Consider the following 26,362-nt stretch of genomic DNA (forward strand, 5'->3'; position numbering starts at 1 on the left):
GCTGCCCGCGCGGCCCTCGCCCTCCAGCCTGCTGGCGCCGCCCGCGCCCCGCGCCCCCTGGTTGCTGCCCGCCTTCCCCCCGCCGCCGCCGCCGCACCTCTTCCTGTCGCCTCCTTGCTGACGGCCCGGCCCTTCCGAGACCGTCGCTGCCGAGGGGCTGCGGGGCGGGTGAGTAGGCAGCCCCGCCTGGGACACCCGGGCTGGGCGCCCTCACCGCCTTCCCCACTGGCGATTCAGAAAGCGTGGGTCAGAGCCCAGACTGGGCAAGAGGGAGGGAGTGTCAGGGGAGCGGCCCAGCTTTGGGGTGGAAGCAGCAAGTCTAAAAATAAATTCGTTTGAAGAATAGGGTCTTTATTCCATTTTCCCCTACCGCCCTACAGCAAGCCTCTTGCCTGGTTATTTGAGAACGTAACTTATCCTCTGTGCTGATAAGTGGGCTGCTTATCAGAACCGTGGGGACAGGGGTGGGGGGGCGCCCACTGCACTTGGCTTGAGGAAATGAAAACAAGATTTGAAATGCTCTGACTGGGTCCGAAAAATGTCTCATTTTCCCCTATAAAACGAAGGGTTTTAGGTGCCATCACAAGGCCCTTCCCCACTATGTGTGTATGGCTTCTGAGAAACCCACATGCGGCCTTCCAAGTCTTGAGTCAGACTTTGAACTGAAATAGATCCAAGGGTTCTGCAGGCATGGGTGCCCCGGAAGAACAGGGGTGCTGACGGATGGCCGATACTGGGCCCTAGAGCCGCAGCATCACATGCAAGGGCTAGGTCGTCCCCACCGGGACAGGAAAGCTCCCAAGGTGAGTCATGAAAGGAAGCCCCTATTCTCTCCTCACCTTTGCTTGCCCTCGCTTCCACCCCCACCGTGCCAGGCTCTCCCCAGCATGTGCAACCCAGAATAAACGTTCCCTTTGTTACTCAGGTGGCTTGGGCTCAGGTAACCAGGCAGATGTCCTATCTCAACGGGCTCTTCTACAGCTCAAGAGTGGTATCAGGAAGCCAACTTAACCTTGGGCAACCTCTGAGAGCCTGGGACCCACTAGCAAGAAAGGCAGTATACGAATTTCCTGTGACTGCTGTAGCAAATCACGACCAACTGGGCAGTTTAAAATAAAAGGGATTTATTCTCTCAAGGTTCTGGAGACCAGAAGTCCAAAATCAAGGCATTCAGGGCTGTGCTCCTCCCAAGGCTCTTGGGGATGATCCTCCTTAGCCTCTTGGAGCTCCTCGTGGCCCCTGGCGTTCCTTGGCTTGTAGCCTTGTCCCTCCAGCCTCACCTCCGTCTTCACACAACCTTACCCTGTGTGTCTCAAATCTTCCTGTTTTTCTCTTTTGACAGCTGTCATTGGGTGTAGGGCCCACCCTGAATCCAGAATGATCTCATCTTGAGGTTTTTAATTTATCTTAATTACAGCTCCAAAGACCCTGGTTTCAAATAAGGCCACACTCATAAGTTCCAGGGCTTAAGACCTGGCCAGTGTTGGGGGCCACCATGCAATCATTACAGGTAGTGTCCTCCCCGCAGAGGGGCTGCCCCACCTCCAGAGCTGTCTTCCCAGCTTCCCTGACCACTGTGTTTGACACCCTCCCTCTTACTGACCTGGAGCCTTGGGTGCCCTTGCATCCTTTAGCAGGAGCCAAAGGCACAAGTACTTTAATGACTCCCTGTCCCCTTTCTTGAATTCTGGCTGAGTTCCCATTCCTGCCGGCTTGCTTCCTGCACCCCTCTGCATCCTGCAGCTCTCCTCTCCTCGCTCCTCCACTAAGAGTCAGACAGGAAGGACAAGACTGAACGCATGCTCTTAAAGATCACAGCAGTGAGGTGAGGGGCGACCCCGCCCTCTGAACCCCGGATGAATAACTGCTGCCGGGTGAAAGCTGACAGTTCCGACAGATAATAAGGTTAATTGCTCTCGGATCCACGGAGTCTGACTAGGTTCGCGAGTGAAACGGCCATGGTGCCATTAACAAGATACTCTCGTGTCAAGTCAGTGCCTAGGGTGATCCCCAAGGTGCATGGGGTGCTCCCCGCCTGGGCAAATTCTTGTAGTGACCCTGGGGGTAAACAAGGCAGACTTCTCCCTCCCTCTTACAGCCAGGAGGCAGCTGAGGTTACTGCGCTTGTGACTTGCCCAGAGAGGTCTGACCCAGCGTCCCTTAGGCTGCCCACAGCAGGGGGACACAGACACAGGGAAGGTGCAGCAGAGGTGGGGTGGCTCCTGGTGTAATCAGGTCCAGATGCAGTTCCCTGCAGAGGCTTCCCAGCACAGGGTGCCGGGTGCCTGGAAGAGTCAGGGGAAGGAGGGAATGCAGGCGGGGGTGGGGGGAAGAATGGGGCAAGATGTGGGTGGGGTGGCCTGTGGGGGGCTCCCGGGCTGCCTTTGGGGAAAGAGGCACCAGGAGCCCCAGCTCACCCTCCAGCACTGGGCTCTGGGTGCTGGGCCTTGAAGTCAGGGTCTGGGGCTCCTTCAGGCTTATCCTGTTTCTCCCAAGGACCCGTGGCCAAGTTCCCATTGCTCTTGGAGCTTGTTTCCTTGTCTGTAAAATGGGGGTAGACAGCTGTCATGGGACCCCAGGGTTTCATCTGCACCTTTTGTTTCAGGGGCCAGAGGATCTGGCTTTTCTACCCATAAAGTCTGGGGCCTTGGGCACCTCCCCAAAGCAGAGGCTGATGCTCCCTTGGGGTTGTGCCGTCCCCAAGCCCACCCCATACTCTTCTTGGCACCATGGTGGCTCTCGGACCTTCAATTCCCCTCCTTTGTCTTTGGGCCACACTTTTCGAGAAAAGTGTGGTAGATGTTGGGATTGGAGTTAACCCTCTTCTGCCCTTCCCCCATCTAAGCCCAGTCCCGGTGGAGTGGCCCCACCCCACTGTCCTCCCAGAGAACAAAGTTCGGGTCCAGTTCTGCCACCCCCTGAAGCAGTGAGCGGGGCGAGGCTGCCCTCCCTTCCCGTGCCTCAGTTTCCCTCCACAGTAGTGTCTTGGGGCAGGTTTCCCTCCCCCACCTCTTTCCTGGGCGGAGGTGGTGGGGGTGGGGATTCCAGCGGACCTGTTAAAGTGCCATTGAGGTGGTAACCACGCCGAGGGAGTCCCCACCTCTCCATATCAATGGCATTCCAGCCCCATTTACAGTCCCCGCTGGGCCCCAACTTTAACCCTTTGGTTCCCAGATCCCACTGAGTCCAGGTGGACCAGGGGACCGAAGAGAGGGCCTGAGGGCTGAGGGTGGGAAGGCTGTCCTGCCTGGGTGCCCCGGGAATCCGCCCTCGCTGCTTACCCCTCCTACTGGCGGTTCGTCTGACCAGCCCTGGTGACCTCTCAACCTTCCCTTGTTCTCGCACAGCCTGCCCCACTTTCACCCTCCCTGAAGGCCTTGGGTGGGGGGGTGCCTTGTCTTATAAAGAGGGAAAAGAGTAGACAGGTGGGAGGAAGCCGAAGCTGCCCCCCCGCCAAGACAGTTCTGGTACGGATTGGTCTGGGGGTGAAAGGGCGGTGTCTTCAGCCTCTGAACACCACCTCCCACGTGGCCAGCCAACCCCTGGCAGTGTGCAGGTCTTCTCTGCTTGAGTGTTGACATGTTGAGCCCAAGAGGGATTGGGATCTAAAACAGTGAGGGTCCTCCGCGGCACCCCACTGGTCCTGTCACAACGCTGGGGGTTTGGACCTATCTGTGGAACTGAGGGGTCCTTGGTGCCAGGCCCGACTGCAGGCTGACCAGCTCTCTGGGCAAATCAGGATGAGTTGGTCTCATTAAGCCCAGGGCTTTCTCTGAGCCTAGAGAGAGAAAAGACCCTGGGCTGGGCTGCCCAGGATGGGAGGCCCCTTGGGAGGGTTGCTGGGCCCCTCGCAGAGCCCCAGACCCGGGCTCCCTGCTGCCTCCTGACAACTGCTTCAACCTGTGTGTCCGGATTCCTCCAGGCCCCGAGGCTTGCCTCTATTTGTCCTTCTCCTCAGCCGCCCCTCCCGACCATGAAATCTAGGGCCCCAGGGGCTGGATAAGCTGGACAAACTTCCCGGAGATTCCCCAGGCCCATCACAGCCAGCTGGCCCAGCCGCGGCCAGCTCTGGCCCCTTCCCACTCCCCGCCATGTCCACCGGGCCACCGCACTCTACCCTACAGCCCCACTCATGGGTGCTGGCCTCAGTCTCCATTTTAGCAGTTCTCTCAAGCTTCTTTTGGTCACTGACCCTTTTGCAAATTTGATGAAAGTATAAACCTCTCTTCCCCAAAGTGCTAAAACCCATTCCCAGAAGCAGTGCACCCACCTGAAGTTAAAATCCTTTATAGACTAAGCCCCACTGAACGGGCGAAGAGGCGCCCAGTGCACACCACTCCCAGGGCCCTAGAGAGGTGCAGTGAGTGACCATGTGTGCGGGGGTGGGGGGGGTGGCAGCTCCGAGGCCTGCCCCCAGTGGCCCTGTTAGCTCCCAGGCCATCAAGGGGTGCCTCCTCATAGGGCAGACAGGCCGTGGGCCATCCTCAGGAGGTGTGGAAGTGAGAGGCTCTTCCAGATGGGGGCCCAGCTCTGCCTTAGAGGGTCCGCCAGCCACCCAGGAAAGTGTATGAAAGGAAGGAATTTTCATCAGCGTCCCCCACCCCCGTTCCTTTTCCCTCAGTTCCTAGCACCCAGGAAGGGGCTTGAGGGAGTTCATGACGCCCAAGATGAGGGGCCCATGTTTGTGGGTCCCATAAGGTTTCTCACAGGGGTCTTTGACCTAAGGAGGTTAAGGACCTTGACCTCCCATAATCTGTCCCTAGTTGGTGGCAGGATTTGGGTTATAGTCTGTGAGTCCCAGGTTGTCCCCCACAAGGGGAGTCACAGGCTCCGAGGGGGTCTTCAGGAGCGGGAGGGTCTTTCCTGAGGACTGAGGAAGGGTTCACCTGGGCTTCATCCTCTTGCCCTCCTCCATGGGGTCTCCTCCAGAGTGATCACTTACTCCTCATGGAAAAGACTTGGGTCCTGAGGCTTCACCCCCATCCAGGGCTTCTGTCTCTGCTACTCTTCCCCCTTCGCCCACAGACCCCTGTGTGCCCCTCCCCTACTTCCACAACAGACTCTTTACCCCTTGGGCCCTAGAGACCTGCGGCAGCTCAGCTCGGCCCTCAGTTTCAGTATCGGGCCTGGGAAGGGCACACCTGAGCCGAGGAAGAAGTGTGTGTGGAGGGAACTTTTTAGGCCGTTGCCTGGGTGATGCCACCTGAGCTGGGCGCCAGGCACCTGTCGCCTGGGGAACGGTAAGGGCGGGGCCCCTCCCTTGAGAGCAGCCAGGGCCACTGGGCTGAGACTGGAGACAGATCGGGTTCCTGGGGTAGGCAGGGGGACATGAGCAGGGTTGGGGTGTGCGATACTGGGGGATCTGGGTGTGTTTGCAACAGGAAAGGAAAAGCTTACAGGGAGGAGTTGCTGGGGGAGGAGGCGGCGGCTCAGAGAGGCAACTTAACCTCCAACCTCCGCTTCTCTTTGCTGAGCCTACCAGAGCTCCATCACTCCCCCATTCCCCGCTCCCCAGCTGGTCCTCAGTCTCCCCTTTCCTTGGTCCCTGCATTCCCACAGGCACGGAGGTTCTTTCCTTCCCCGATCCGGTCGCGGTACCCCCTCCCAGGCTCCCCATCCCACCCCCAGCCCCGCCTTCTCCCTGTAGCTCTGGCTTCCCCAGTTGGCTTTGCTGCCCCTCCCCCGCCTCCACCTCAAAACCCCGCCTGCATCTGGGAGCTGGCCGAGTCCCCGGGTGACACCCACAGAGGGTGCGCTGCTCCGTGTGAGCCTGGGCCTCCGGCGGCACAAGGCTCTTCTCAGCTGAAGGTGGGTCAGGAGGGGCGGCGGCCGGGACGTGACTGCAGGGTGGCAGGAGAGGCAGCCACTGGGCATCTGGTAGCCAACGGGGCCCTCGAGAGGACAACGCGACTCCGCTGAGCAGGACTGTGAGATTGATTGGTGCATGTCGGGGTCAGAGGTAGGCCTTTGAGGGGCTCAAAGAGAGGTGCTTTGCAAGAGGCCCACAGATGTGAGGACAGTCCTGGCCGAGGACACAGTGTTTCCCTTGTGCTGGGCACCGAGACCCCCACCCAGCAGCATCGGACCCACCCCTGTGAGTCAACCAGGCCGTCTAGGGTTAAGAAGACCTGAGGGGACAGATGGCTTCAACTGCCCTTGAACTCCTGGGCATGACCCTGGCTGTGCTGGGCTGGCTGGGCACCCTGGTGTCCTGTGCTCTGCCCCTGTGGAAGGTGACCGCCTTCATCGGCAACAGCATCGTGGTGGCCCAGGTGGTGTGGGAGGGGCTGTGGATGTCCTGCGTGGTGCAGAGCACAGGCCAGATGCAGTGCAAGGTGTACGACTCCCTTCTGGCGCTGCCCCAGGACCTGCAGGCCGCCCGCGCCCTCTGCGTCGTCGCCCTCCTCTTGGCCCTGCTCGGGCTGCTGATGGCCATCACTGGGGCCCAGTGCACCACCTGCGTGGAGGACGAAGGTGCCAAGGCCCGCATCATGCTCACCGCAGGGGTCCTCCTCCTCCTCTCGGGGATCCTGGTGCTCATCCCCGTCTGCTGGACTGCGCACGCGATCATCCAGGACTTCTACAACCCTCTGGTGGCCGAGGCCCTCAAGCGGGAGCTGGGGGCCTCCCTCTACCTGGGCTGGGCCGCTGCTGCCCTGCTCATGCTGGGGGGGGGCCTCCTCTGCTGCACGTGCCCTCCACCCCAGATCGACCGGCCCCGAGGACCGAGGCTGGGTTACTCCATCCCCTCCCGCTCAGGTGCATCTGGGCTGGACAAGAGGGACTACGTATGAGGTGGAAAGTGTCCCTGGAAGCCTGCGGCTCAGAGCCTTGACCTTGTGCAGGATGCCCTGCTCTGACCCTTGCCCCCGACTGCTAACCCGTCCCCCAGGGCAAAACCCATTTTCCAGACGCTCCAATCAGGCCTGGCTAGACCTAGTATCAGCTACCCCAGCTGAGTCCAGAACCTCTTCAGCGGGGTCCCCATGAGCCCTTCCCCTACCTCCACCCAGGCAGAGCCAGAGCTGATGGGTGTGCTGGTCTGCCCCTGCCTCCCCCGGACAAATTGCTTCCTTCTGTGGTCCACAACTTAGGCTGTCCGTCCTCTTCCTCTGGGGCCACCCCTGTCCCAGGAGCCTGGGGCTTCACCCAAAGGGCAGCAGGTCCTTGGCTCCAAAATAAGGAGGGGACGCCTGCCTGCGGTGGGTCCTCTCCAGTCTGGCCACCACCTGCATCTAGAGGTCCAGGCCAGGAGGCCCAGTCTATCACCCAACCTTCTATGCCCACCTACTAGTTGGGAATAAACAGAGAATTTGTACCTTGGCTCTTCATAAGACATGCTTTATTTAGCAAAAACTGGTGAGTGTGTATGGGGGGAGGCGTGGCAGAAGTGTGCAGGGGTTGAAGGTGAGAGGATCGGGGTGGGGGAGGGGAGTCTACAGCACATCCAGGACAGGACTCGGGACTCAAGATAGAGGAGCCAGAGGTCAGAAGACTTGGAGGCGGCCAGTTCTTTGGTGATTTATCATCCGTGAGGCTCAAGAGCCCCCAGGGGTTCCAGAGGCCTGACCAGTAAGGAGGGACTCGGGGACAGGTTGAAAGCACCTCAACAGCAGGCAGCCTTATGTTGGCCCACAGCTCCAGGTTGGCCTCCAAGATGGGGATGTCCAGGGTGGAGAAAGATCTAGAATCTGTGAAGCATCACCTCCTTGGCTCCATCATCCAGAGGTGAGAAATACCAACAGCTGAGCCCAGGAGAGACTTGGGTTCCTTGGTTAGGTTTTCAAATGAACTTTAAAAATTCCCTTCCCCCCAAAAGCAAAAAAGATAAAAACAGCCCCCAAGCTGTCTGGATTACCATCTCCATGTCTCCAGCTCAGGGGGTTAGGCTCCACTGTCGAGGGAGTCTCCACTCCCCTACCAGATTTAGACATAATTCTTAGTGGGGTACTCAGGGACCCCCTGAGAGGTGGCATGTGCGGCCGATGCCGAGTATCGGGCCATATAATGGTTCGAGCTCCGGGACCCCCCAGAGGGGCAGGTACAGCACAGCAGCCCCCCGCCCAGCAACAAAAGACCAGAGGCCGCCCAGCCCAAGTAGAGGGAGGCCCCCAGCTCCCGCTTTTGGGCGTCCGACACCAGGGGGTTGTAGAAGTCCCGGATGATGGCGTGAGCCGTCCAGCAGACAGGGATGAGGATCAGGACCCCTGAGATGACAAAGATGATCCCAGAGACTAGCACCAGACGGGCTTTGGAGTCCTTGTCCTCCACGCAGGTGGTGCACTTGGCTCCCGCGAGGTAGACCAGCAGCCCGAGCAGGGCCAAGAGGAGGGCGATGACGCAGAGGGCGCGGGCGGCCTGCAGGTCCTGGGGCAGCGCCAGAAGGGAGTCGTACACCTTGCACTGCATCTGGCCTGTGCTCTGCACCACGCAGGACATCCACAGCCCCTCCCACACCACCTGGGCCACCACGATGCTGTTGCCGATGAAGGCAGTCACCTTCCACAGGGGCAGGGCACAGGACACCAGAGCATTCACCCAGCCAAGCAGTGTCAGGATGATCCCCAGGATTTGCAGACCAGCGGAAGCCATGGCACAGTTGAGGTTGAGAGGAGCTGCACTGGGGGACAGAAGCAGACTAATGTGAAGACAGGCTGGTCCAGACCCTTTGTTCCCAATGAGCTGTGGCTACCACACAGGGCAGCGAGAGTATGAACCCAGGAAGTCAGTACACCACGGGCAGGGCACTCTTCCCAAGCCTCATTTTCTCATGGGCAAAACGAACACTTGATGTTTGAGCATGTAATTTTTTCGTTGGTTATGTGATTGTCTTGACTAACAAGAGGGAGTAAGTAAGTGACCCAGTCCTGGCTGCTTTGAGTGCAAATGAGACATGAAGCCTATACTGAGGCTAGTCTACCGCCCCAGCCACTTTGCATACATTTTATCAGACAGCAAAGTAGCAAAAACAAAACAAAACAAAAGAGAGGGCAATTTCCAGATGGCCTCCTTGGGGCACACAGATGGTGGGTTGGCTCTAGCCATGAGTTTCAAGCTCAAAACCTGTCAGTTTCAAAATCAAGATTAGAGATCCCAGCTTCCTCCCACCACCCAATAGCTGTGTCCAAACCCCTCACCCCAACCTGGTTCCATCCCCCCAGGAGGGTAATGACATGTGTCTCAGGTGATCCTTCATCTCTGGCCTTGCCTGGCCCTACTTGGCCCAGCCCAGCAGCAAACTCCAGAGGGGCAGGAGAAATGAAGAAGAAGAAGAAAAAAATACCACCCTCTCACCCAAAAGCACTTCTTCCTCATGGCTACCTGCTGCCCCACTGGGTCCTGCTCTTCTGCCCTCCCTTAGGGTCACACTGAACATACCTCCAAGGTTGGGGACATTTTCTTGTGCTTTCTTGCTCAAAACGCCAACCTCTCAGGACTCAATTCCCCTAAAAGGACCTAAACCCTTGGAGTGTGTCCAGTGAACCCGCCCCTCGGCAGCAGCTCCGGCCCCTCACTTGTCTCCCTTCACATCCCACTTAGTGTTGTGGCTCAATTCGGGGGTCAGTTCTGTTCGGGGTCCTGTTGGGGCTCTCCATTACCCAAAGTTCCCGCACACGATCTGGACCTGAATTTAGCACCGGCCCCAGCAGTGTGGCCAGAGGACAGACCGTGCACTCCTCATTTGCATCCCGCCCATACCTGGCGGAGCTAAAGACCTCGGGGGAGATCGGACGCGGCGGCCCAGACCGCGCTCATCCCAACCCCAGGGTCGGCCCTCCACGCCTCTGGCGGTGTTAGCGCCGGCCCATGCACCCGGCACCTCTCCCCTCCAAGACCCTACCCCTGCCCTCGACCACTTCTCTTTCCGCACACTACGGGGCCGCCTTGGTCCGAGGGCGCCCCCTCCTGCTTTCGATCCCTATTTCCCTTCTGAGTCCGGCCCGAAGAAGGGTCCGCAAACCCCCGGCCTGTGAGCCGCGCTGCGGGAAGGGCTTAATGGCGGCGGTTATCAGCAGGGTCCGCTCCGGTAGGTGAGGGGGAGGGGAGCCCCGCCCCAGAGAGCAGCGCAGGTGGGGGAGGGGCGCCCGGGTTTCGGTGCCTTTGTCCCGGGGGAGGGGGAGGGGCGTTTAACCCTTCCGTGGCTGCAGAAGGACCTGATCAGCTCACCGCGGCTTCGGTGCAGACCCCCGCCCAGGGGCTGTGCCCCGGTGGCCCCCCCACCCAGGTAAGTCCAAGTTCTCTACACGCACCCCCACCCACGCCGCCACGCCCCCTGCACCCCACTCCTCGAGGAGTCCGCCTCTTCCCCTCCAACACTGGCATTTCCCCCGGCTCACCTGCGAAGAAGCCCACAGGGATTCGTAGGAACCGCAGAGTGTGCGGACGGGGGCGGAGGCGGGGGTCTTAAAGAGGCAGTGACGTCACTGGACCACCGCCCCGGGGAGGGGCAGAGACCCCATTCCAGACCGCGGGCGCGCGAATCTCAACCTCGTCAGCTGGGGTCGCTCGAGCCTGGGGCCGCTGCGCCCGCATGTGGCCCGGGCGCTGGGACCTCAGCTGGCTGACGCCGGCCCGCAGTGGGTCAGGGCACAGGCCATGGGGCTAGAGCTTGGCTCCTGACTCCGCTACTTACTAATGCTGTGACCCTGGGAACTCACCTAACGTTCCCAAGCTTCAGTTTCATACTCGGAAAAATCGGAGACAAGAAGCCCACATTTTACTGTGTAGCTATGTCCTAAGGTAGAAATTAAAGACTTATTATTATTATTTGTTATGTCGTTATCATTATGTCCCGGGGCCCTTAAGAAAGCTGCAGTTATTTTTTTTTTTACATTTTATTTTATTATGTTGGTCACCATACATCATTCGTTTTTGATGTAGTGATCCACGATTCGTTGTTTTCGTATAACACCCAGGGCTCCATGCAGTACGTGCCCTCCTTAATACCCATCACCGGACTAACCCATCCCCCCACCCCCTCCCCTCTAGAACCCTCAGTTTGTTTCTCAGAGTCCATAGTCTCTCATGGTTCGTCTCTCCCTCCGATTTCCTCCCCTTCTTTTTCCCTTCCGAAAGCTGCAGTTATCTTTGAGATGGGTTGTTCGTGTCTGATTCCCACCCCCAACTTCCCGGACTTCAGCATCCACAGGACAGGGCCAGGTCTGCGTCCCTGCGGGGTCCCAGCCGCTGGCGCACCGAGTTGCTGCTTGTGGAGCGAATGACTGAACTTAGCGGGCCAGGCGGGGCGGGGCGTCCAAGAGCCGGTGGCGGGGCGGGCCGAGCCGAGGGAGCCGCCCCGGAAGGCGGGGGCGGAGGCGGGGCCGCCGCTGTCCGCCCCGGCCCGCGCGCGGCAGGCTCAGACGGCCACGGCCGCCGGACGCGCACAATGGTTCCCGGTCCGCTGCGTCCGCTGCCGCGGCTCCTTGTGCTGGGGCTCGGGCTGGCGCTGCTGGGCGCGGCGGTCGGGGAGCGAGTGCCAGGTACGCCGGGGGCGGGGCCCGGGCTGGGCGGAAGGCCGCGGGGGCCCGGGGAGCCTCTCACCGGGGATCGGGGAGTCGGCATTGGGGACCCAGAGAACGAGGCCGAACTGGGGGGAACTAGGCGGACACGGGGATTCGGGGTTAGGTGGTTTCCAGACACCGCGCTCCCTGGCCAGGAGAGGTTCATCCCGCTCCGAACTTCATCCGCAGTCCCAGCCTCAGTTTCCCCCCTGTTCAAATGGAGGGGCGGCTTCTGTCCTAGTAAGTCCAGACTCGGAAGTAGAGGGAGAAAGTTTGAGGGCGGGATGTCTCCTTCGGTGAGAAGGCACGCCTCCATCCTGTTCAGTACCTGGTCTGTCTGGCCCCAGTGACCGAAGAGTCTCGGGGCGGGGGGTGGTATCGAGGGCACGGGGGTCTGTACCCTCTATACCATGTGGGGTGCCCCCTTCCATCCGGTGACTTCAGTGCCCAGCTATGCGGGGGGAGGGACTGGGGTCGGGCCCGGTGCCCAGGAGTGAGTCACCCGCCGGCTGCGGGGGGTGGTGGTGTGGGGACCTGATACCCCCCCACAGCGTCCCGCGCTAGGCCCCCCTTGCCCCCACGCTGCTGAGTCCCGGTCGGGCCGTGCGGTCACCTGTGAGGAATGCGGGGGGAGGGCGCTGGTGACTCACGTTATTCGAGCCGGCCGACCCTGACCTCAGCCCCCAGAATAGCCATGCCCCGCCCCAGCCTCTGACCCGCGGCCCCCTCCCCAGGCACCACCCCCTGCTCTCGCGGCAGCTCCTGGAGCGCGGACCTCGACAAGTGCATGGACTGCGCGTCGTGCCCGGCGCGACCGCACAGCGACTTCTGCCTGGGCTGTGAGTGGGGGGGAGGGGGGGGAGAGGGACCAGGGGCGAGCTGACCCCAGAGTCGGAGAGAGTTTGCGGGGGTGGAGAGGGGAGCAGTGGGCTTCAGATCTGGGGAATTAATCAGGAAGGGGGGTGGGAGTTGGGGTGGGGAAGGGATCGGATCAGGGCAGGGGCCAAGGTGGGGGAAAGGTTTGGGGCTCAGATCTAGGGGGCGGGGCTAGTACCGAAAGGGGCGAGGTCTAACTTGGAGTCCTGCCCCCAGGCGCTGCGGCCCCTCCAGCCTCCTTCCCACTGCTGTGGCCCATCTTGGGGGGTGCTCTGAGCCTAGCTCTCGTGCTGGGACTGCTTTCTGGCTTCTTGGTCTGGAGACGGTGCCGCAGGAGAGAGAAGTTTACTAGTAAGTGAGCCAGGCCCGCCCACCCCCCACAACCATTCCTCAACATCTCCCCTGCTCCTGACCACGCCTCTTCTTATTTTGCAGCCCCCATCGAGGAGACCGGCGGGGAGGGCTGTCCTGGTGTGGCACTGATCCAGTGACAGTGAGAGCCCTTGCCAGCAGGAGGCCCCACCCACTCACCATTCATTCATTCATTCATTCATTCTGGAGCCCGCTCCGTCACCCGAGACAGCCAGAGCCATACTCTTCCAACCACAGGGGTGTGGAGGGATGGGGGACTGGTGAATCAGCTCTCCCAGGCCTGGGCCCAGGCTTCAGAGGAGCCTTCCAAGGTGTCTGACTGCCCTGTCTCTGGCTCCAGGACAGGAAAGGAGACCCACGCGGGCTCACACCAGACAGCTGACACTAAGGAACCGCAGCATTTGCACAAGGCGTCCCTCCCTCCACCCCCATGGCCTGAGGGCCAGACTGACCTGAGGGCCAGACAACACCAGGCCCCACCCACTCAGATGTACTGAAATTCCACCATGGGGTCTCTGTCTGGGGGGTTAGGGACCTGTTGCTAACACTAGGGGGCTGGCCCTCTAGGGGGGCTGGCCCTCTAGGGGGGCTGGCCCTAAGACACTGTCCCCCCCAACCCCCAAAGGGGGGGAAATATTTATTTTGGGGAGAGAGTTTGGAAGGGCGGGAGAATTTATTAATAAAAGAATCTTTAACTTTAAATGGTTCGGAGAGTGGCATGATCCCCAGCCCAACTTCCCAGAGCTGGAGGGAGGAGTGAGTCAGCCGCGGGGGTGGGGGTGAGGCTCTGACTCACACATTCTCAATGCCTGAGCCCAGCCTGCCAGGACCTGGCCGGGCCCCTGACCGTTTTTTCCAGGGAAGATTCTGAGAAACCGCAAGCATCCAGCGCCCCAGCCTTCCCACCTTCCTTCCCAAAGGCCCCAGGGTTCCAGACTGAAGCCTTCATTTGCTCAGCAATCTTTATTCAGTTCTGGGGGGAATGCCTCCCTTCCCATGCTCCTGTCCCTCCTGCCCCTCCCTCCCCAGGGCTCTGTGGGATTCAGTGTCCTCCTCTGTAGAGGGTAGGTCCTGGAGCCCAGAGGCCTAGTCTGGAGAATATTTAGGACAGCTGGTCCCTCAGTAGGGATGCTGATCTTCTCTGTTGTGGGGAAGAAGGAAGGTGGGCAGAAATACTGCCCACCAGCACTCAGAGCTCCATTATCTCTCCAGCTTGGGTGGCAGGGTAGTGGGGGGTGGGGGTGTCCCCTAGCCTCAGCAGCCGGAGGGCCTCAGGGATCAGGTTCCCAGGGTAGCGCCAGAGAAGCAGCTCAGAGCAAGGGCTCCTGGAAAAGGAAATAACAGCATGGGGCTGAGGCTGGCCTGGAAGAGCCACCTCCCACCAGGTCCAGGTCCCCAAGAGCTCTTGGGCTGCCAGCACCTTCCAAGGAGCCAAGACGGGAAACAACAGAGGTTGGCTAGAAGCTAAAAATAGCAGGATGAGGCAGGGCCTAGAGACTGGCTCCAAGATGGGGTGTGATCCTCCAGAAGGCCCAGACGGTGGATGGTGGATGGTGCCTACCTGAGTGGGGGCAGAGATGGGGGGAAAGCCATGGGGGTGCTGCAGTAAGGGTGGTCATTGTGCAGGCTGAGTCGAGAGAAGTGGGTGGCCATGTTCTCTTCAGAAAGGAACTGTTTTCGCAAGGGCTCCCTGGGGAGAGAGAGAAAAAAGGCAGGCTGGGATATTCATATTGGTGGCAGTCTGATGGGGACCTAATGTGACAGAGGTCTTGGGAGTCCCTCCCTGCCCCCAAACTCACTGCTCCTCCTCCAGGCGCCGCTTGGTGCTCATGGGCACAGCTCCTCGGAGAGGGGAGCTGGGAAGAAAAGAAAGCCAGGTGCACTCCACCCTCTTGGCCCCATCCCCAGGATCTGCTCTCCAGTGCCTGCAGTGTAAGCCAGGAAGTCCCCAGACCACCCGTCTCAGCTGACACCTAAGTCACCCCATCTCCCAGCCTAGCCAGCAGCCTGCCTCAGAACTCTCAGCCGAGTCTCAGCTTATGCCCAAGCCCTGCCGACTCGCCCCACCGCGTGTCATCTTGCAGACCTGCCCCGAGCCCACAGCCAAAGCTCCTGGGCCCCTGGGCCAGGCCCACCCAGTGCCCTTACACACACCTCACGTCCTGGGCTCGGGGCGTCCCTAACGCGGCCCGTGGGTCGCGCTGGGCCCGACCTGGGGGGCCTCGTTCCAGGGGCTGCTGCAGGATCATTTGGGTTCGGGGTCCTGCAGGCAGAGGGTGGGATCCGGCCGACAGGGCGGGGCCTCAGAGGGCGTGGTCCAGCGCGAGGGGCGTGGTTTTAGGCGCGCGCGGCGGCGAGGTTCTGCGCAGGCGCGGAAGGCGAGCGACGCGGGACTAGAAGGCCGGTGGGCTCGGCGAGGTGGGGGAGGGGATCTGGAGTAGCGGGGCTGCGGTGGGAGCTACTTCTTGTTGGCGATCTTCACGGCGGTCACCTCGGATCCTGAGGCTCTGGGTAATACTCGGCGGCCGCCTTCGCGCCGGGACGGCTGGCGGTGTTGGGGCTGTGCGGTGCCCCAAAGGGGAACCGCTCGCGGGTACGTCCAGACGCGTGAAGCTGCGTCGCGCTGAGCACTCTGGGATTTGTAGTTCTCCACATGGAGCGAGCTGTGTCATACGCTGTACCTCTGGGTCAGGTGAGGCGGGCGTGGTGCGCGGTGCATTCTGGGGTTTGTAGTCCATGCCCCGTTCAGAAGGGGCGGCAAGGAGTCGTGCCCTGAGCTCTGTTTTGCGTGAGAACTGGGAAGAAAAGTCTCGGACTGTGACCCGGGAGCGGGAGGGTAACGCAGCAAGACCTTAGGGGCCTAACGTGAAAGTAGGAGGGTAGGGATTAGAAGTCAGTATGTTTTGGGGCGCCTCGGTGGCTCAGTTGGTTAAGCGACTGCCTTCGGCTCAGGTCATGATCCTGGAGTCCCGGGATCGAGTCCCGCATCGGGCTCCCTGCTCAGCAGGGGTCTGCTTCTCCCTCTGCCTTCTTCCTTCTCATGCTCTCTGTCTCTCATTCTCTCTCTCTCAAATAAATAAATAAAATCTTTAAAAAAAAAAAAAAGAAGTCAGTATGTTTTTCTGTACTGGAGTAATGGAGCCACTTTTTAAGCGCTTATTATGAGGCAGCTGTATGCGAAGCTCCATACAGGAGCTCAGACACCTGTGACAGTCTCCCGTGAGCTCCATTTGACACTTGAGGAACCTTGGAGGCCAGGCTGGGTGCTTGCTCAAGGTCCCGGTAGACGTCATGCCTCAGGTGCCCGCTTCCTCACCCTGTTCTTGGAGCAAGCCCTGGGACTCAATGGGCAGGCACCCACTTGGTGGTCCGCCTCAAAGGATGGCTGAGCGATCTGGGCAGTGAGAGGCCGGACAGGCGGCAGGGGAAGCAGGAAGGAGTCTGACTCGCAGGTCCTAGATGTCCCAGGTAGCCTCCATGCAGCCTCTCCCCACAGATGGAAGTGTTTCAGGCCCTGCAGCGGCTCCACATGACCATTTTCTCCCAGAGTGTCTCACCCTGCGGGAAGTTCCTGGCAGCTGGCAACAATTATGGGCAGATAGCCATCTTCAGGTACCCTCACCCCTGCTCCCACCACCCGGTAGCTCTAGCACTTGTACCCCCTGGGACTGATGCCCCCTGCTTCTGACTCTCAGGCTGCCCTCCCCTCTCCCTTCAGCTTGTCTGCTGCTTTGAGCTCTGAGGCCAAAGAAGAAAGTAAGAAGCCTGTGGTCACATTCCAAGGTGGGTGCAGCCATTGAGTCTGGCTTAGAGAACCCCCGGGTAGGGGAGGGGAACAGGACAGGGTCACTCAGGTCCTGCATTTCCATCTAGCCCATGATGGACCCGTCTACAGCATGGTCTCCACTGATCGACATCTGCTCAGTGCTGGGGATGGGGAGGTGAAGGCCTGGCTTTGGGCAGAGATCCTCAAGAAGGTAAGGAGTGTGGAACTGGGGGACGGGCTGGGGTTCCTGGTCCCAGAGAGCCTCTGACATGATCCAGTGTTTCCCTCCATGAAGGGCTGTAAGGAGCTGTGGCGGCGTCAGCCCCCATACAGGTGAGCTAGGGCCATGTGGGCAGAAGGTACTTGGGGGTGAAGGTACCGCCTCATCGGAGCTGACCTCGCTTTCTCTCTCCCAGGACCAGCCTAGAAGTGCCTGAGATCAATGCTTTGCTTCTCGTCCCCAAGGTCTGATCCCTTTGTGACTGGGGCTCTACTCTGCCCTTTTCTTGGTTCAAACTTAAAAGCCTTTCCCCTGTTCCTGTCCTGATTCGACATTGACTTGTGATTCCACCTTGCCTTCTTCTGTAGGAGAATTCTCTCATCCTGGCAGGGGGAGACTGTCAGTTGCATACGATGGACCTCGAGACTGGGGCCTTCACAGTGAGCAAGCCATGGAGCTGGGATGGTCAGGGCTGGATGGGAGTAGGGGCATTCTTCCTGGATCTCCTCCTGACAGCGGCCCTCCTCCTGCAGCGGGCCCTCCGGGGCCACACGGACTATATCCACTGCCTGGCACTGCGGGAGCGGAGCCCTGAAGTGCTGTCGGGTGGCGAGGATGGAGCCGTGAGACTTTGGGGTAAGTTAGTGTCCGGTTGGAGGGAAAGATGAGATGGCGGCGAGGGAGATTGGGGCCAGCCAGGCTCTTCTCATGGTTCTTTCCCCACAGACCTCCGCACAGCCAAGGAAGTCCAGACCATCGAGGTGTATAAGCATGAGGTGAGGGCACGCCCCATGCCCTGTCCTCCCTTCCACCTTCCTAGGCATCCCCTGTATCTTCATCTCCTTCTCTCTTCCGGTCCTTTCCCCTAGGAGTGCTCGAGACCCCACAATGGGCGTTGGATCGGATGTTTGGCAACTGACTCAGACTGGATGGTGAGCAGGGCGAGGTGTAGAATGGGGTGACCGCTCCGGGCCCTGCCAGCTGAGGGCCTGAGCTTACAGTGGCTGGGGATCCCCACCTTTCTGCCCAGGTCTGTGGAGGCGGCCCAGCACTCACCCTCTGGCACCTCCGATCCTCCACACCCACCACCATTTTCCCCATGCGGGCGCCACAGAAACACGTCACCTTCTACCAGGACCTGGTGAGGCCCTCTGTCTTGCTTCTGCCACCTTTGCCCAGTTCCCCTCTCCAGTCCTGACCCCCGACCCCTCTCCTTGCCCTCCACAGATTTTGTCTGCTGGCCAGGGCCGCTGTGTCAACCAGTGGCAGCTGAGTGGGGAGCTCAAGGCCCAGGTGCCTGGCTCCTCCCCAGGGCTGCTTAGCCTCAGTCTCAACCAGCAGCCAGCAGCACCTGAGTGCAAGGTGGGTTCTGCAAGGGGCTGCGGGGGTCCGGGGGGCCACATATGTGGACAGGCCAGTCACCCCTGTCTTGCCTCCAGGTCCTGACAGCTGCAGGTAACAGCTGCCGGGTGGATGTCTTCACCAATCTGGGCTACCGCGCCTTCTCCTTGTCCTTCTGACCTCTGGCAACACCTCTTCCATCCCAGGGATTTGGAGTGCTTTTTTCTTTCTTTTTTTTTTTAATAAATAAATTTTCAGGCTATTTTCCCATTCATGTTCTTCCCAAGAATGGAGGCCAAGTCGGTGTAATGATTTTTATATATTACTCTGTTTGATCTCGATACATAAATACCGACCCCCATCTCTGCCCTGGAGCATGGCAGACCCAGGGTGCTTAGAAAATATAGGTCTATATAGATTGAAAATTCAGCTCTGCCTCACCTGCCCCGCCACCCACCTGGGGCCCTTGGCCCCCAAAGCTGGCCCCTGCTCCCATTGAGCCTTTGCCCAGCTTCCCGGGGCGGGGAGGGCACCCCCTCTGGAAGACAATCAGGGCCCTGGTGCTACACTGGCCAGAAGAGGAAAGTGAACCAGAGGGCATGGGCGGCCTCCTTCGCCCAGCCTTCAGGTCCTTCGGAAGAGATTGCTCAGGAAGCCGCCGGCGGACCCAGGGCCCAGGCGCAGCGAGAAGCGCGGTGCGGCGCGACGCGGGGCAGATCCGGCCGCACTCAGCTCCTTCTGGCGCTGCGAGCGCAGCTGCTTGCCGATCACCACCTGCATGTCGTCCTGCGGGCCCGGCAGCCGGCGAGAAGAGGCGGGGTGGTCAGCGCACTGGCCCCGCCCCTTCCGGCTCCCGCTGCCTCAGGCCCCCGCCCCTCACCTGCCAGGCCTCCAGCTCTTGCGTCAGCGCCACCTTCTGGCGGATAGTGCGAAGCAGCTCCCGGGAGAGCGAGTCCCGCTCCAGAGAGACGCGGCTGAGCTCCAGGGACAGTTCCAGCGCCCTGCAGGCGAGAGGGGCAGAGAGTGGGTCCTAGGGCGCTCGGGCCTCAGCGAGCGGGGGTGGCGGGACGCTGCGGGACCCGGACGGGAGTAGTGCCGCTAACACCGGACGCAAGGTTGGAGGGCTCCTGGTGGGTGGGGATAATTATATCACGTGTGGGGGAATCGAAGGCCTAGGGTGCCCTGTAGTCCCACTGGGGCTATGGTGGATGGTGGGAGAAGCTCACTTGTTCACAGCTTCATCCCGATCCGAGAGGGCGCCGCTAAGGGCCTCCTCGGGGTCCTCCTGTGTCCGCAGCTCCTTCTGCCTCTGCAGCTCCTCCCGCAGGGACTGTAATTCTGCCCGCTGCAGCGTGATCTGTGGGCAGGGGAAGGTGAAGAGAGGCAGGTAGGCCTCTAGATCTCCCAGCAGCCAGGGCTTCGGGTCTCTAGGCCCTCCCCTGCCTGCTCCACAAACACTCGGGGCAGCCGCGGCCTGTGCTGGAGATGAATCTTCTGAGCCCCCAGGCTGGTGCAGGATGGGGTGGGGGCAGGGCCGGATGGGTGGTATAAGCCTGCAGAAAGGATGCTGGGAGAAGAAGCACTAGGAGGTGGGACAAAGGAGGGGAATGCGGCCCAGGAAGACTTCCTGGAAGAGGTGGCGTATAGGCTGGTTTCTGAAGCATGACTACAAGTTTGTTGGGATGAAGATAGATCCAGGTAGAGGGGGAATTAGTGCGCAAAATCTCAGAGGTGTAGATGGGCAAGAGAAACTGGCCTTGGGAGGGGGTCTACATCCAGCGCTATGCTCCCACTCCCACACCTCATCCTGCAGCCGGGCCACTTCGGCCTTCTTCTCCTCTAGTATCTCCCCTGGCCTTAGAGATGCTCGCTTCTTGGGAGGCTCCAGGCTCTCCTCTTGGGGTGAAGGCTGGTGGCTGGACGCCTCTTGGATCTCAGGGGACCAAGTGTTCTGTTCGCCAAAGGAATCGGTCAGTGAGGTGTCGGACCTCCTGGGAAAAGGAAGAGGGGCGGAGTCTGCATGGCACGTGGGGGCTAGTGGGCCGCGAGCTCACCGGGGCGTCCCTGCGTCCGTCCGCTTTCTGGTCCTGGTCGCCGTCGAAGCTATGAGCAAGCTCCGACTGCAGTGAGGCTACCGACACGTCGGCGTCCTGAAGGCGCGACTCCTCCTCCAGCTCCGAGACGCGCCTCTGCAGCCTCCGCAGCGCGCTCAATGCCTCCCCGGACTCGGAGCGCGCGCGTTCCAGCTGCGGAGGGACAGGAGGGACAGACAGAAGAACAGAAGCGTGGGCAGTCAGCCAGGTGCGCCGGGCGCCTTCATCCCGCCGCCGGCCTACAGGGGGCGCCGGCGCGCCACCCAGAGCCAGGCTGTCCTGCTTGTCGGAGCACCCCAGGGATCCTGCTCCCACCCCCAGATCGCTGGGCGGCCTTGGGCCGCGCAGTTCCCCTCGGCAGATACCAACTTCCTCGTCTATAAAACAGGGCGCGGACAGGTGCCCTGGCTTTAAAGTTTCCCATCACCCTCCCTTCAGCCCCACCCCATCAGGTCACCTGGCGGAGCCCCGCCCCCTTCCCCCGACCGGTCGGCCTGCTACTCGTTAATGCCGTCATCCAGCGTTTATTGATCCTTCCTTCTAAGCCCGCGCTGTGCTGAGTGCCTCACCCTCACCGCGGCTCTCTACCATTCCGATCTCCTCTCACAGACAAGGAAATTGAGGCTGGGCGTCCCACAATAGTAGGAAGGGGTGTTGGGTAAGGGCCCACGTTATTTCACCACAAAGTGCAAGATTCTGAGATCTCAAACATCAGGCCATGCTGCCTCTTGTCATTTCCTTTTGTCCATCTCCACTGCCCCAGACCTGGTCCAAGCCCCCGTCATCTCTGGCTTCAGCCTACCCCCTGGCCTCCTAACTGCCAGACTCTAAAGGCAGACCACCCCTGCTCAGTCACCTTCCTAGGCTCCCACTTGCCCTTGGGCTAATGCCCGTGCTCTCTTGGCCCAGCTTCTGGGGCTCCCCGGGATCCCTCTCTGGCCTCATTTCCCAGGAAGCCCCGAGGCAGTGGCCCATGCCCTGGCCAGATGCACCCCCCTGCCCTCACCTCCAGGCTATGCTCCCGCTTCTCCCGCCTCAGTAGCAGCAGCTCCTCGTGGGTGGCCTGTAGCCTGCCCTGGCCCTTCTCCACCTCCTCACGCAGGCGTCGGATCTGGACCTCCAGGTCCTGCCGGCGGCTCTGCAGCATCTGGTTCTGGGGAGAGACTTCAGAGCTGGAGGGGAGGCGCTGGGCCAGCCCCGGATCACCCCCAGCCCCAGCTGGCTCTCACCTCCCCCTGCAGACTCTCCAGCCGCGTCCTCAGCTCTGCTCCTGCCAGGACCTGAGCCTGGCACTGCCCCCGAAGGCCATCCAGTTCTCTCTGAAGCTCGTGCTCGGTCTGCGAGGCCTGTGGGGGGTGGGGGGGGAAGACAGTGGAGCCCTTAGCTGGCCTTAAGCCTTGACCCCAAGCCCAGTGCACCAACCCCCACACTGGGACACAGGCATCCGCCCTCATTCTGCCAGGGACACAGGGTCGGTTCTCCCACCTGGGCCAGCTGCTGGCTGAGCCGGAGGTTCTGCTCGCTGAGCTCACTGAGGGCCCGCGCCCGCTCACGCCCACTGCCCTGCTGCTCGGCGCGCTGCTCTCCCAGCTGGGCCCGCAGGGCCTCCACGTCCCCCTCCAGCTCCACAGCTCTGGCCTCCCATTCTGCGCCCCGCGCTGCCAGGCCCCGGCGGAGCTCATGGTTCTCCTGCTGCAGCCGCTGTGGGGGCCAGGACAGAGGGGGTGAGGCTGGAGTGAACACACACACAGATGCAAAAGGGGTCCGGGCGGGTCTGAGACAGGCGTGGAAGCAAGAGGGAGAAGCAGGCAGAGAGTGAAAACCAGAGCCTTGGAGGCGAGGGGAGTGGAGAGGTTTCCAGGTCAGGCAGGAGGAGCTGACCTGGGACCAGAGGAGAGTGGGGCTCCCTGATGGCCACTCACCTCTGTCTGCTGCCTGGGCTTCTGGACCCGAAGTCGCAGGCGCCGTTTTTGGCGCCTGAGTCTGGCAGAATTTAAGCCCCGGCCCATGGCCTCGCCAACTGATGTTCCAGGGGCTTTGGAGGTTCAGCCTCTGCTCAGCCCCTCTCCCCCAGCTCCTCTCCGCCAGCTCCCTCTAATTAACCCTGGCCAGCCCCGCCTGGGCCCTGCGCCTCTGCATGCCCTCCCCAAAACCTGTCCAACCAGCAGGGGGACGCTCTTGGCACACCCAGGTGCCCAGCCTGGGGAGGCAGGCAAGTCGGGGGGCCAGCTTCTCGCCCCCACTCTCTATAAACTCTCAAAGCAGGAAGGCGGTGCTAACCATATGCTGCTCCAAATACCAGCAGGTACTCCTGCGGGCCCTGTGCTAGCGCTTTCCTGGTACCATTTCATTTAATCAACCACAGTTAGAATTGTTAACGTACTTATTTTATATATGAGTAATCTGGGGCTCAGAGAAGTTAAATGCCTGGCCCAAGGACACACAGTAAATCAGTGAGGCAGGGATTCCAACCCAGGTGGCCAAACTCTTAACCAAATATTGTGGGGGCAACACAGCTCTCGGATTAAATCCCCAGGTTCAGGGTCCAATTGTCTTGGCTGGCGCCCTGCTCTGCTGCTGCTTTGTGATTGAACAAGTCCCTTAATACCTCTGGGTTCCAGCCACCTAGCCATCCGTCCAGTACTTTCTGAGCTCCTCCCGTTGTGGGGTCTGGCTATGTGCAGTACACGAGACCACCAAGTTCCCAGCCTCCAGCAGCTTAAACTCCAGAGAGTCACAGGCAAACGGACACATGCTCGAACTTGGTCATTTCAGAGGGAATGTTAGGGCTGTAAAGAAACTCTGATGAAGAAGAGTGGGGTACGTTGGGGGGGGTCCTTTTTTTTTTTTTTTAAGATTTTTATTTATTTATTTGAGAGAGAATGAGAGACAGAGAGCATGAGGGGGGGAGGGTCAGAGGGAGAAGCAGACTCCCTGCCAAGCAGGGAGCCCGATGTGGGACTCGATCCAGGGACTCCAGGATCATGACCTGAGCCGAAGGCAGTCGCTTAACCAACTGAGCCACGCAGGCGCCCCCGTTGGGGGGTCCTTTAAAGAGAAAGTGATGTTTGAATTCACACCTAAAGCATAGGAAGGAAGAGGGCTACACCAAGGATCTGCAGGTGCAAAGGTCCTGAGGGAACACACGTGGGTTACTCAAGGAACTGAAACAAGGTCCTAGGGGAGGATGGCTGTGTGGCCGGCCGAGGCCCTCGCGCGGGGACTTTTGGGCCCTGGTGAAGAGTCTCAGTGTCATTTTAAGTGTGATGGCGAGCCGTTGGGGGATTTTAGGCAAGGACTGAAATGATCCGATTTGCAATTCTTGAAGATCCCTCTGGCTGCCCTAGAATGGAGCGTGGAGAATGGGCTGCCAGGGGCGGGAGTGGAAGCTGCAGATGAGTGAGGAGGCGGCTGTGGGGCTGGGGCAGAGGTGCTGTTGGCTGCGGCCAGCTGGGAGGCTGCAGAGACCACGGGAAGTGGGTGGATTCGAGATCTAGTTTAGAGGTGAAATCCACAGGGCTTGCACACGTGGGAGAAGAGAGGTCATGAGATGCTCGGGCTCTGGTCCTGAGAAGATGGGAAGCCAGGATGAGGACCACCAGTGATGGGGTCAGAGTCAAGAGTGCCACTTATGTTGAGATGCCCATTAGGTGGCCTGGGGAGGAAGTGAGGGGCATAAACTCCCCATCTCGGGGGCAGTGGTTGGGGTTATACGGATGCTGGAGTCAGTGGTGTCCAGGGTGTCTAGGGGGCCAGATGTGACCCTTGGAATGACTGTGTGACTGAGGACAGCCTGGGCAGAGGGAGGAATTCTTCTACTTCCCAGGATTAGGCGAGAATTGACGGAGATAATGCACGGAAAGGGCTGAGCCCAGAGCAAGGCAGGGAGGAGAAACCCGATAACTCCTGGCTGGGCTTGCGCTATCCTCTCGAGGAGCCAGACCCAAGTTTCAGAGAAGGCCAGTGGCTGGCCCAGGGTCACACAGCCAGGCAGAGGTCTAAACCCAGATCTCGACTTGTCCTCAGAGCCCCTGTTCTTAACTGCCGGCAACACTGGGCCATCCCCCTGCCTGGCTTTCCTCCCCCTGCCCACCTGCCTCCCACCTGCCCGCCCACCTGGACCCTCCTACCTGTCCTCCGTCTGCTCACCCTGTCCCCTGTCCCACCCCTGCCCTGTGCCACCAACTCACTTCCTCACGCTCAGAGTGCTGGGCGCTCAGTGTCTCCAGCTGCCGCTGTAGCTCCTCATTGCGCTCCAGGAGCATCTTGCCAAGCTCTGCGGCCAACAGCAGGTCCTTCTCCTTCTGCTGCAGCTGTAGGGCCAGGTCCTCAGGCTCCTCGGGCCCTGGGCCCCCTCCCAGGAATGAGTCCCGCCTTTCCAGCACAAAGGGGAAGAAGCCCTCATTGCCACTGGGGGAGGCACCTCCAGAGAGCAGCCCCGACAGGAAGCTTGGTCCTTGTGGGGAGCTCATGGCGCCTGCAGCATCTGTGGGCACAGGTGCGTCAGTGGGGAGAGGCAGCTGCCGCACACTCTGTTCTGCAGCCCATTGGGACTTGCCCCCTGCTGGTCAACATCTGGCCCTCTCAGTCCTGCAGCCAAAGCCTCCCTGGGCCATGCAGGGTTAATGATCTGTGTCTTGGCCACCCAGCTCCGTTAATGTCCCCAGGGTAAACTGAGGCAGGGAGCACAAGGAAATGAGCTGCCGTTGCCCCAGTGCCCCAGGACCGCAGGTGCCCCCCACTACTGACAGTGCCCCCCACGGCCCACACCTTAGCTGTTCTGGCTCCCAGTCCCTCACCAGCTGGGAAACTCTTCCTAGAACACAAGTTCTAAGAGACTCAGGACTCAAGATGAGCTCAGTCCCTTCCCCTCCCAAGAATTGGGAATTTAGGTGTGCGGACCCCTCCTCTTTGAGAAGCCCAGGTCCCTGGCCCCCTGCCCTCCCAGGTATCCTGGTCCGTTTTCCTCTTTTCTCAAGATCCAAGTGTTTTGGTCCCCTTGGAACTCAGGTGCCCAGATCCAGTCCTCCCATTCTGGAGTGTTGGCCCCACTTTCCCAGGGGCCCCGGGTCAGGACCAGGGCAGGGCCAAATAACAGGTTGTGCCACCAGACTGTGCCCGCCACTCCAGGTTTCTGTTTACTTCCCTGCTCGCGCCTGGGGACCGGAGCCTGGTGGCGCTCTCCTAGGGCTGCTTAGGACCCAGCCATTCAGGGGCTCAGAAGGAGGAGACACACCAGACTTCGCTGGCACCCTCCCCACCTCCAGCCCTCTGGAGGTCCCCCACCCCTTACACACACATGCACACACACACGCACGCACACCTGTCCCTTCCTCCTGAGGTGTCCAAGCCCAGCCCTATCCGCAGGAGCCGGTTGTCGCGGTTGTCACAGACACCGGGGACCCAGAGTCTTCCTGTGGTGGCTCCTGTGGGCCCGACCCCGCTCTAGAGACCCGGGGGCGCCCCTCCTCCTCCTCCTCTCGCTTCCTCGCACCTCCTCGCACCGAGCTGCTGTTTAGGACCTCGACCCAGGCGTCTGGGTCCCCAGCCCCTCGACCCCCCGGCCCCAGGCGTCCAAAGCTCAGCGACCACCTACTTTCCTGCCCGTGCCCCCCGCTTGCCGGCCCCAGGAGTCAGGCCCGACCGCCCTACCCCGGCGCCCGCTCGCCCCGACTCTGTCCTGCCCGAAGTTCCAACGGCCCCTGTCCTCGGGCGCCCCCCAGGTTCTCACCCACCGACGCCGGCCGGGCTCCCTCCAAGGTCCCCGCCGTCCCCGATCCCCTCTTCCGGAGGCGGCACCAGGTGCCCGGCCGGCGCAGGTGAGGGGGCGGTGCCGCGGGCGGGACTGGGGCGCCCCCTGGCGGCCGGAATGGCCCGGCGGGGCTGAAGAAAAGCCGCCTCCACCCAGCTCTGCGGCACCGACCCATCTTGCTGCCGTCAGAAACCATGGGCCCCATTAATTGAGCACCTGTGGGGTGCAGGTGACGCTGAGCACAGACGTCAGCTCCTTTCCCCTCACAACTGCCCTGTGGGATAGGACATTACTGAGAATGACAACAAGGACAAATATAACATATTAAGCACTCTGCTAAGTAAGTTCTTTTATGGGCACAAGTAGTTTCCTTTTATGACATCCTAAGGAAGCAGGAACTGCTATTATCCTATTTTACAGATGAGGAAGCTGAGGCTGAGG

At 60.5% G+C, this 26,362-nt stretch overlaps 6 protein-coding genes across 11 annotated transcripts; 3 read left to right on the forward strand and 3 right to left on the reverse strand.

Annotated features, from left to right (window-relative positions):
• Positions 1–6,140: 6,140 nt before the first annotated feature.
• Positions 6,141–6,794, forward strand: CLDN9 (claudin 9). Its single transcript, XM_021698267.1, has one exon. The coding sequence runs from the start codon at positions 6,141–6,143 to the stop codon at positions 6,792–6,794; it is 654 nt and encodes a 217-aa protein (XP_021553942.1).
• Positions 6,795–7,926: 1,132 nt separating this feature from the next.
• On the reverse strand, positions 7,927–8,592 carry CLDN6 (claudin 6). Its single transcript, XM_021698289.1, has one exon. The coding sequence runs from the start codon at positions 8,590–8,592 to the stop codon at positions 7,927–7,929; it is 666 nt and encodes a 221-aa protein (XP_021553964.1).
• Positions 8,593–11,330: 2,738 nt separating this feature from the next.
• On the forward strand, positions 11,331–13,718 carry TNFRSF12A (TNF receptor superfamily member 12A). The gene is made up of 4 exons (XM_021698372.2): positions 11,331–11,480; positions 12,236–12,340; positions 12,594–12,728; positions 12,813–13,718. The coding sequence occupies exons 1-4, from the start codon at positions 11,387–11,389 to the stop codon at positions 12,866–12,868; spliced, it is 390 nt and encodes a 129-aa protein (XP_021554047.1). The 5' UTR covers positions 11,331–11,386; the 3' UTR covers positions 12,869–13,718.
• On the reverse strand, positions 13,401–15,357 carry HCFC1R1 (host cell factor C1 regulator 1). 2 transcript variants are annotated; one of them, XM_021698370.2, is made up of 4 exons: positions 14,904–15,357; positions 14,549–14,605; positions 14,311–14,439; positions 13,401–14,074 (listed from the first exon to the last, which is right to left on the reverse strand). In XM_021698370.2, the coding sequence occupies exons 1-4, from the start codon at positions 14,996–14,998 to the stop codon at positions 13,939–13,941; spliced, it is 417 nt and encodes a 138-aa protein (XP_021554045.1). In that variant the 5' UTR covers positions 14,999–15,357; the 3' UTR covers positions 13,401–13,938. The 2 variants fall into 2 exon arrangements, with proteins under 2 accessions (XP_021554045.1, XP_021554046.1); XM_021698371.2 differs by lacking the exon at positions 14,549–14,605.
• THOC6 (THO complex 6) lies at positions 15,308–18,332 on the forward strand. 2 transcript variants are annotated; one of them, XM_021698369.2, is made up of 13 exons: positions 15,308–15,441; positions 16,246–16,361; positions 16,468–16,532; positions 16,623–16,726; positions 16,811–16,848; positions 16,932–16,980; positions 17,104–17,175; positions 17,269–17,371; positions 17,462–17,511; positions 17,605–17,667; positions 17,766–17,876; positions 17,963–18,097; positions 18,175–18,332. In XM_021698369.2, exons 1-13 carry the CDS (start codon positions 15,403–15,405, stop codon positions 18,253–18,255), a joined length of 1,026 nt encoding a protein of 341 aa, XP_021554044.1. In that variant the 5' UTR covers positions 15,308–15,402; the 3' UTR covers positions 18,256–18,332. The 2 variants fall into 2 exon arrangements, with proteins under 2 accessions (XP_021554044.1, XP_044770990.1); XM_044915055.1 differs by lacking the exon at positions 17,963–18,097.
• Positions 18,333–18,375: 43 nt separating this feature from the next.
• Positions 18,376–25,987, reverse strand: BICDL2 (BICD family like cargo adaptor 2). Of its 4 annotated transcripts, none has more exons than XM_021698110.1 (10): positions 25,905–25,987; positions 24,360–24,655; positions 21,655–21,870; positions 21,399–21,515; positions 21,176–21,316; positions 20,131–20,322; positions 19,878–20,027; positions 19,303–19,433; positions 18,957–19,077; positions 18,376–18,862 (listed from the first exon to the last, which is right to left on the reverse strand). In XM_021698110.1, exons 2-10 carry the CDS (start codon positions 24,639–24,641, stop codon positions 18,701–18,703), a joined length of 1,512 nt encoding a protein of 503 aa, XP_021553785.1. In that variant the 5' UTR covers positions 24,642–24,655; positions 25,905–25,987; the 3' UTR covers positions 18,376–18,700. The 4 variants fall into 4 exon arrangements, with proteins under 4 accessions (XP_021553785.1, XP_021553783.1, XP_021553784.1 ...); XM_021698108.1 differs by having other exon boundaries at positions 21,176–21,322; XM_021698109.1 differs by having other exon boundaries at positions 21,176–21,322; positions 25,901–25,982.
• Between the last annotated feature and the right edge of the window lie 375 nt (positions 25,988–26,362).

This window comes from Neomonachus schauinslandi, chromosome 5 (assembly GCF_002201575.2).
Source record: "Neomonachus schauinslandi chromosome 5, ASM220157v2, whole genome shotgun sequence".
Taxonomy (NCBI): domain Eukaryota; kingdom Metazoa; phylum Chordata; class Mammalia; order Carnivora; family Phocidae; genus Neomonachus; species Neomonachus schauinslandi.